Source organism: Lates calcarifer, linkage group LG10, assembly GCF_001640805.2.
Source record: "Lates calcarifer isolate ASB-BC8 linkage group LG10, TLL_Latcal_v3, whole genome shotgun sequence".
NCBI classification, from domain to species: Eukaryota; Metazoa; Chordata; class Actinopteri; family Centropomidae; genus Lates; species Lates calcarifer.
In genome coordinates, this window is record NC_066842.1 from 13,001,483 (window position 1) to 13,011,327 (window position 9,845).

Below are 9,845 nucleotides of genomic sequence, written 5' to 3' on the forward strand. Positions count from 1 at the left end.
GTAATGAAATAAGGCCTGCTTGTATTTAATAAGGCAAAAGAAAATTACATTTTGTTACTGCATTGATCAGTTATGTCTCTTGAAAACGTGCTGCCAGCCAGGCAGGAAACAGCACCAAGCGGAGATCTAAAATGTGACCTGAAGCAACTGAGATACTGATGGATGTGTTAGATTGTACTGTATAGTATTTCTGTTACTAGTTTCTTTAAAAATATGAGTGAGGTTTGGTATATTATCACTTTGCTTCAGATGTAAGGTTTTCTGAAGTCAAAGCTGGCTGCTCAAACAGAGAATAAACTGGTTGCAGGTTAATTTCGTGTAGATTTTGTCTCTTTGAAGCCACAGCAACAGAAACAGTCTGACTAACCAGAACATAAACCTCCACAACAAATTATCAGCTGCCTTTTGATGATGCCACTGTAGATGCTCAGCTCAGAAAGTTAAAATTAACAGACTATGTCCTACGTTAAAACTAAGTACATTTTTACTTTTCCAGTGATACAGTATATTTCCTTGTTTACTCGCCTCATTCTTCCACACAGTGAGTTGTGCAACTGTCAGCCAAAGCATGCAGACAAGGTCCAGTGGTTTAGTTATTATTTGACAAAGTGTGAGGTGAGTCATAATATGCCATTTTTAATGCCTTACGGAGCCAGATGCACTTACACTGTCATCTCAGGAGCTGCCACCTCCTCAAACCTTGAACCAGTTGCTCCACTGAATCTTGGTATCCAGCAGCGATCACGAAACCTGAAAGTGGAGGTGTAAAAACAGCTTTGTGAAGATTCTGTCACAACTTACCAATGTCAGGTTCAAACTCTGACATGATCAGTATTAACCCAAGGTCAATTACTGAGGACAAGCTTATTGCCCTTGGGCTTGATCTGCATCTATTTTTCCAGTGAATAACTGAGGACTGTGTGCAATGTCAAGAAGTGCTTCCCATCTTCAGTTGATTTCAGGGACAGAATATTAAGAATGCAGTTAACCGCAGTGGTCTGGACAGTCCCTAAATTCAGACTCAACAGGTCCACTCTTGATATAATAGGCAGTAATGAATGCCCTGATGAAAGAAAATATAAATGTAATTACACAAAAAACAAACAGTTAACAGGGAAACCAGAGTAGAGGTACTATTGACATGTCTGATCATGCTTTAAGGTTGGACCTAAAACGATCCCATTTATGATCCATTTTATCTGTCTGCAGGTCCAGAGTTCCATATATTGATCCCCTGAACAGACAAACCTATCTGTCCAGTTTTACAAAAGGATGTTTTAAAGCAAGCTTTCAGTCAGGGACCTTCGGGCTTTTTTCAGTACATTAATTATGCACAGATCAGAGTCAACATTTTCTTATCATGCTCTACTTGAATCTTGGATCCAACAACTTCAAACCTTCATTTGACGATTGATGAGCTTTATGTATTTGATAAAAGTGGGTTTTACAATTTCTCAAAGATGCAAGAAGACGTGCTCTTGAAGATTTATTTATTTTCGTTTTATCTATTTATTTGTTTATTTATATGATATGAACATCACAATAACATTGGACAGAACAGATGCATTGCTTGAGTGTTTTAGCACAAGTGCTAAGTGGGAAATGTAATTAGTAGAGGACATTATCAAAACTTGGTATGGTTTACTTATTTAGAATTTCGCAAAATGTGAAGTTAGTCAAGTTTTTATCACACAGCAGTATATCTTGGTTATTGTGGGATGCTGCTAGAGACCATTAAGCTGCACAATGATTTAAATGCAAAAATCACAGATGCTTGGTAAATCCACCGGTAACCTGACGCTGACCTGCTGCACGAGTTCAGGTGAGCGTGGACCAAAGTCTCTGTGAAACATTTCTGGCACCTTGACGAATTCTCGCCTTTAGGTATTCAAGCAGGGCGGAAGTGTGTCTTGTATGACACTGGCACGACGTACAAGAAAAAGCAGCTTCCCCTGGGTGAATGTGACAGATTTCTGATACGTGTTGTGAGGCTTTGAAGTGTGAAAGCTTTGAAGACCAGAGGCAAAAAATCTAACTTTTAAGACTGAAGGGCAGTGAACTACTGAGAACTCTTTTTTGGTCAAAGGAAAAATTCAGTTCTATATAAGATGATGAAGCTGATGCACATTTTTTATGGAGCACAATGCTGCACGTTAAACATATCATTCAAGCAGCACGTATTATGATACAAAGGATGAGCAGAATTTGTTAAGAATATTGTACCTACAATGCATTCTTATGATACTTAACCAGAACTTTATACCATGCATAAACCCATCTGTCCAGTTTTACATGCATTTAATGGTGATAAGTGCCTCACAAGTGCCCTTTGACAGCTCTCTGCAAAGACAGAATGGAAAAATGCCTCATTACGTTTTTTCCCTTTGCATAAATGCATTTCATGTGTCATAAAAGTCCATCTTGTACATAGTGTGTCACAAATGTATCTTTTGTCTTGTGTCTTTATCTTATCAAAAAAACATGTTTTATTTCAAGGTGCTCAAGATGCTAATAAATATGCTAATGAATTATCGCAATTAAATTCTAATTATTCCAAATGCATTTTCCTTGTTCGGTGGCATGAAAAATGGTAACACAGGCTATCTCTTTCTTAACTGAAAACAAATTCTTTTCATCTCAACCTGCACGTCTAATATGAACAGTTATGTTTTTCGTTTGGCGTCTGGTTCCCTCTCTGCTAGTGTCAGTGTCATTGTGGCAGCACATCATTTCAGCACCAGTTAAGCTAAAGGCAGTTCTTTCAGGTGAAACGTCTTTGTCAGGCTGCAGTTTTAGTCTGGGTCCTGTTGTGAAGCGACCCAGTGGGGTCAGCCTGTTCCAGTCTTGCTTTGTTAACCCACGCCTTGTTCCTGTCAGATTCCTCATACACAAGAATAGAAAAAAGGGGGAACTGGCACCAGCTTACCTGCCACTTGCCCTCCCATGCTGTTGCCTTAATAGCTGCAGAGACAGACATCTTCCTGATACCTAACGACAGAGGTCGGAGGGAGGAAAAGAAGAATAGATGTCTGTGCTGTGGGGGTCAGACCAAGTTTACTAGAGCAGGTCAGCGACAAATTAGAGGAATTTTTCAGTGCAAATGGTCTCCTAGTTGCAGAGTGGAATTTGCAGACCCTCACTGAAAGCAAGGATGGGTCTGAAGTCACAACATGATTTAAGCTGGGAAAGAAGCAAGAGGGTTTAATCAAGTATCTGGATGTTTAACAGCAGGGTAACCTGAATAGACAGTCCCATTCAGTACATATAGCCCAGTACTAAGTGGACATTTTCAGTTCTTTAGACCTGCATTATCACTATTTGCAAACTGTTATATTACATATAACAATATTTTTGGCCAAATGGGGGCAGCGAAAGTTGATATATCATCACCCTTAAAGTTGATGTGTTGGACTTGTTAGTAATGCGTTGTTTAATTACACATCCAACAATTGCAGAACCACATGATCATTCATTTGGAGTTGTGTGTCTGGCCACTTCATGTATGTGAGTCCAATATTCACTCTCCTTTTAGCTCTGCTTCTGGTCTCCTGAGGGAAATATCTACCTATTTAGCTGCTAAATACTCCACTATGTTCACCAACTAGTCACTTAAGTGTGTCTGTCTGTTGTTGGGTGATGAGAGTTAACCAAAACCAGTAAAGTTGAAGGCCAGACACCCAAGCAATGAGCTGAAACTCTCTATAAAGCTAGGCCATCCAGCCAGTATGAAGTGACCCCTCTCACCGCTGACATTTAATACAGTAATAAGAAAGATATTAATTATAGCAGCTTTAAGAAATTTCTAACTGCTAACATTTTTCAATGTAATAAAAGTATATCAGTTTCTTATTTTCCACATGGTTTTTGATCTTGGACTAAACATCCACAAATGTAAAAGCTGTATCAAATATGAGCATGACTGTTGAGGGTTAAGAGTCAGGACAGACACAGTTCTGCTCTCAGGCTGAGAGGAGACAGGTCTGCTGAAGGTTTTCTGGCTGATTCACAAGCCTGAGCAGGATAATTTCCTCCCTGCACCCATCAGAGAAAGCCTCCACATACTCACACAACTGAGGATGCCTCTCTTGGCCAGCCTCTCCATATATGTTGAGTCATACCAGGTCTCATGGCATTAGGCAATTACTTTGAGATATGACCACTACAGTGCAAGATTGATATGTAATGATGTTGTTTAAATAAAAGGTAAGGAAGCAACTTTAAACAAAAACATCTTTTGAGGCAGTGTGCTGTATCAGTGTGTTACAGTGATGTGCTGTCAAGTCATGAGAAAATGTCTCTGTGATAATGGGATGATATAATCAGTAGGGAGACTGTTCTCATCCAGACCTTGGTTCTAGTCAATAACCCCTCATGTCCTGTTTGAGCAAGACTCTGAGTCTCTACCAGATTAAGCCTTCTTGATCTAGAGCTTTTATCATCACTCCTAATGGGGTGTGAGTATTTCCTCATGGGGATCAATAACTATATCACATCAGGGGAAAAAAACATTTGAATTTCAAAATCAAAACAAATGAAAATCTTACGTTTGGGCACATTTTGTGTTTTATTTAAATCCTTGTAAGCTGTAAAACAGGGTTTAGACAAATTATACATTTCTGTGCATGACACATAATCAATGAATTAAACACATGAAAGCTCATAAATATAAAAAACACTTTTTTTTCTTTTGATTTACAGTGTTTGGACTTGAATAAATACAAATACATCCGGTTAAGTTTAAAGAATTAATTACAGCACTGACAGGGACATTTTCAGTCACTTTTTTCAGCAGTACAAAGGTTTCACTTGTGGTTTGAAGAGCTTTTTTCAAAATTATCTTTGGCGTCATAAGTAAAGGCATATTTAATTTGTGCATAGAGTTTTTTTCTAATCTGTAATCTGTAAAACATATAAAATAAAATGTCGCTTAAACATATTGCATACCTTGTTGCACGCAATAATATGTTACATGTCAAATATACTGTTAAATCAACATCAAGACTATTTTATGTATTTTCATCAGTAGGTTGAAGTGCAGCTAAGCTCATAACCTGTCACCAAAAAACATCTGTAACCTCTGTCACATTGCATTGTCTCTATGATTTCAATGGCTTTTTTCTTCTCTGGACTCTTTCCACACTTTTTTTTAGTGAAAAGCAGCTCCCATCTCTGTGGTGTCTCCGCCTCTGGAGGCTTCACTGTTACCTTTGGCACGGTAACATGTGACACACCTGGTTACATTTCACTGACAGACCGTGTCAGTTATGCAGATTCATAGAAAACCCCTTCCTCCTTCATGGCTTCACTAAAAGGAGTCTGTCCGTCTCCTGGCAAACACTGCAGACATGCTTTTCACTATCCCCTTGAACCCCAGAGGCTTCTTTGTGGTCAGCTTGGCGTCCTTCATCCTGTCCACCAGCCCGTGAAACACCATGAGCACGCTGTGGTAGTTCTCGGCCGCCGACACTTCGTAGAAGTGGCAGTCCGTATTGAGGGCCAGCAGCCGGCCCTCCTCGCTCAGCACCGTCCGCCTATGGTGCAGGTCCCTCTTGTTGCCCACAATCACTATGGGCGCTTTGTCTGCGTTCAGGTAGTCTTTGGTGGACTTGATGGTCTGAATGAGCCTGCTGACGCTGTTGAAGCTGGCCCTGTCACAGATGCTGTAGACGAGTATGTAACCGTCTGCCCACTGGACCTTTTTCTCAAAGAGTGACGTCTCCATGGACGAATCCTGTCAAAACACATTTAAGTTCATCCACACCAACAACCCTTAGTGGAGAGTAACTAAAGTGTTTCAGTACAAATATGAGATACTGGTTGAGTTTTCCATTTTATTACTTATACTTCTACTGCACTTTTTACTGCAGTTTCTTTTTTTAACAGTTATAGTTAAAGATTTAACACAGAAATCATACAATGATCTAACCCAGTGGTATGTAAAGTGGTTAAAATTAACAACATCCTCATCATCTGCAACATTTACATGCTGTTTAAGTTTGCACGACTGAAAAAACAGCATTATGATCTACCTATTAACAGTATAAAATGGCAGTACATTTAATACTTAAGGCACAATTAGCTGAACTTTTACGTTTTAAATTTTTTGAATGAAGAAACTTAATTTGCAATTGAGAATTTTTACATTGTATTATTTCTTTTAATTCATTTGAAGTTTTGAGGAGTATTTTTTCTACCACTGGTTACAGTGCAGCAGGCCAGCAGAACAAACAGCCTTAGTTTATCATTACCTCAGAATAAGGTGAATCCCAGATATTGAGAGAAATCTCCCTCCCATCGACCATGAAACTGTGACTATAGATGGACTCTGCGAGGGAAAAAAGTTAAGTTGATGATGAAGTTTGGTTCACTCAAAAGGCTGCATCTCAGTAACGTTAGTAAAACAGATCGGACACTTACCTATATCCCCATACTCTCCGATGAATCGCCGGGTTAAGAGGCGCACAGTCAGCGCTGAAAAACAACATTTACGTCACTTTACGTGCAAGAGAAACACGGATATAACTAGATCTCTTCCAAAGACGTGTTTTTACCTGACTTCCCGACGCTCTCCGTGCCCATAACAACAATGTTGACATCCATTTTCAGTCAAACAGCTGTGCCGAGCCACTCTGCTCCATGTAAAGAGGAGGAGGCTGATGCTGTGCGACTGCTGCCGGCTGACAGCGGTTATTATAGCACAGACAGGTGGGCGGAGGAAACAAATCATCAACAACAGCAGCAGCAGCGATGATTTGATTATGTCTCCCTCACGTGGTCTCGTACCCGCTTCAGAGAGCAGGTGAATGAAAACTAAAAATGATGTAGACGACCTATGACGACCTTAGATTAAGTAAATAAAACACAACAAGCTATAACAGTAAAGGCTGCTTACATTTTTGATACTTAAACGTTGCTGGCAAACTTTTTAAATGGTTATATTATTGCTTCTTTGCTTTATTAAAGTCAAAGTTTAGGCTGTAAATTGTGGTCTACAGGCAAAACAAACAATTTTTTTAAAATATAACCCTGTTTTAAAGTTGTATCTATGTATCTGTGTATTGAGTATTAATTTGGCATCAGCAGGTTCCAGTGACAGGTTGTTGGTGTTGTGTGTTGTCCACAGATGTTGCATTTTCCCTTTGGTGTGTATGGTTTTTTTTTGTTTTTTTGTTTCTGTTGTTGTTGTTGTTACGTTGTTAACTTCAGCCTAGCCAAATAAAGGGCAACTCTTTCTATTTACTGCTACGATATTAAGATCAACCACAAGGGGGAGGTAGATTTCAATAAATGTCCTCCACAACTGTTGGATTTATTTTGCTTCCTGTAGTCAGAAAAGGCAGAGGGGTCAGACTGGACGCTGATTGGTTGAGCAGTAACAGCTCCTCAGATAATTGGCTGGTTGTAACATCCTCCTCCCTCTGTGTGTGTGTGTGTGTGTGTGTGTGTGTGTGTGTGTGTGTGTGTGTGAGAGAGAGAGAGAGAGAGAGAGAGAGAGATTTATCTTTTTATCTTATCCAACTATACTCACTCCTCTGTGTGCTACAATATACAAAGTATATTACAAAGTATAAATCAGACACAATCATGTCAGGTTACATTTTAAGATAGACCTGTATAATGTTGTATTGCATGTGCCTCTAATTTCTTCCATGCATTCCATTTGTAAGACAGCAGTTGCTTATTTAAGTTGCAGCAATAAAACCAACTCACAGTCACTGCTCATATCATCTGTGATATCATTTCCTCTCTCTTATCTTGTGTAAATAAGATTATTCTGAGGCTGAAAACTCCAAGAAGATGGGTATTCAAATGTTTGGCTGTTTCCATGGTATGCACGATGGTTATAACTGATTTACTGGCATGAATTTCACATATGATATATAAAAACTCAGTGGGTATGTTGGAAAACACTGAAAATGGTGCCATGTTTAGTGATCCATTGGATACAAGTACTCACTATGTATTTAAGATGGAAGTGTCTGTATTTATAGTTATCATCCTTTATCTTTGTTTACTGGTACACTGACCGTGAATGCACTCAGAAAAATGTGGATGTAATTGGGAACCCAGCGTAATGGAGATAGTGCTTTTTATGTGGTTTTTAAAAGTCTCTATTAATCATTATGAGAGGTGTTAGCATGGGTGGCACTGACTCATTAAAACTGGGAAAATTGTGTTCATGAAATATATGTGCATGTAGGTTAAATTGAAGGGAAATGCACCATAATTAATATAATGTTGCCATGTTATTTAAGAGTCAGAAGCCCAAAATGAAAAAGATTAATTAATTAATGTGTTCAAATCTATTCACTGTTGGGAGTGTGAATGTTTGTCCACAAGTCCAGTTGCTTTTTTAATTATTTCAATAAACCAATCCTCACATTTCCTAGACTGTCAGCATCAGTGACCTTCATCATCATCACAACATGTCTGTGTGAAATTCATCACAGATACCAGATGCACATAAGGTTTGCTGGCCAGTGAAGGTGCCATATTCATGAAATTTCATATGCAGAGATATTGCAGTGGTGATAAATGTTTTCAGTCCTAAGGTATAATACTGAAAAAGGATGCAGTCCTAAAACAAATGAATGTGTGACCAAAACAGGGAACTTAATTCTATCCATAAGTTATTTTTGTTTATTTACTTACAGTACTTCCAGAATGATATGGGCTTTGGAAATGTATTTCATTAGAGAAAATACTGGCCTCATGGCAGTCTGTTCAACTACAAATCCTCTGCGTCTCAGTAAAACACAAATTTGTCTTAATAGTGGCTGAACAGCACAAAAAAAGGAAAAATTGGAAAATTACATATTACTCTTTAAAGCTCTGAGGGGTAATTCTTTTGTTTCGCTCTTACCAAAGATAATCAATGCTAAAGACAGAATATTATGTTAAATGAAATGTTTATTGCCAAGACATTTCATTTAGTTACTATAAGTAACAGAATAGAAATATGCATCACTGCTAATGGGGAACACTCAAGCAAACTGATGGTCCTGTAAGACCATTTCCAGCATATGATGTATACTTCCATGATGTGTGATGCTCATCATGCAGCATGAAAGACGGATTTCAAAGTGGAATATTAAGGATTTCATGAAGCAAAACATCTTTATCCTGCATGTTCCATGGTTCACTTACATCCCTCAGTGGTTTAATGCCTAACAGTGCTTTGAAAAGACAGAAATTTGTGGGGTTTAATCATTTTAAGAGAGCCAGGTATTACTGTAGGTTTTTAGGTAAACACCAAATATATCTATTAATATGTTAAGAAATATATTTTTCCATAAGAACACAGTAGTTATATTCCCTCAACAAGGTCTTTTCATCCAAAGCTGTTTCACAGGAAGCTGCTTCGGCTGTGTGCGCTTATGCAAATAAATCTTCTTATGGACTTAACTTACACTCACTTTATGTGTGTGATAATTCCACTTTTCCCTGTTTCCCTGTGCGATAAGGAAATAAACTGAAAACTATCCCCTCGATAAAAGACGTCGGACGGCAGCCCTTACTTAAATTTACGCTTGATTTGCAGTTCCATTTGAAATGTGCCACTTTGAATAGAGTAAGATAAAACCAAACCAAGTGCAGCAGTAGTACGACACTCAGCTCTTCAGGGACATGTACATATTAAATTTACATTCATGTTCAGCTCACTTTAAAACTATTACGCAATACTCTGTAAGCATGTTATAAGATGCAGGTGAGGACAACATTTCCACATACCACAAAGTCCAGAGAGCCTTAGTTTATGAGATGGTTCATGCCCTTTAATGCCTGTATTTGTCACCTATCTGAGATGATGAAGAATGTAACTGGTAACAGGAGTCCTCCTCATA

General features: G+C 38.6%; 1 protein-coding gene across 1 annotated transcript; it reads right to left on the bottom strand.

Moving 5' to 3' along the window:
- Positions 1 to 4,540: 4,540 nt before the first annotated feature.
- Positions 4,541 to 6,686, bottom strand: si:dkeyp-59c12.1. Its single transcript, XM_018663786.2, has 4 exons — positions 6,552 to 6,686; positions 6,418 to 6,471; positions 6,249 to 6,325; positions 4,541 to 5,731 (listed from the first exon to the last, which is right to left on the bottom strand). Exons 1-4 carry the CDS (start codon positions 6,598 to 6,600, stop codon positions 5,306 to 5,308), a joined length of 606 nt encoding a protein of 201 aa, XP_018519302.1. The 5' UTR covers positions 6,601 to 6,686; the 3' UTR covers positions 4,541 to 5,305.
- Between the last annotated feature and the right edge of the window lie 3,159 nt (positions 6,687 to 9,845).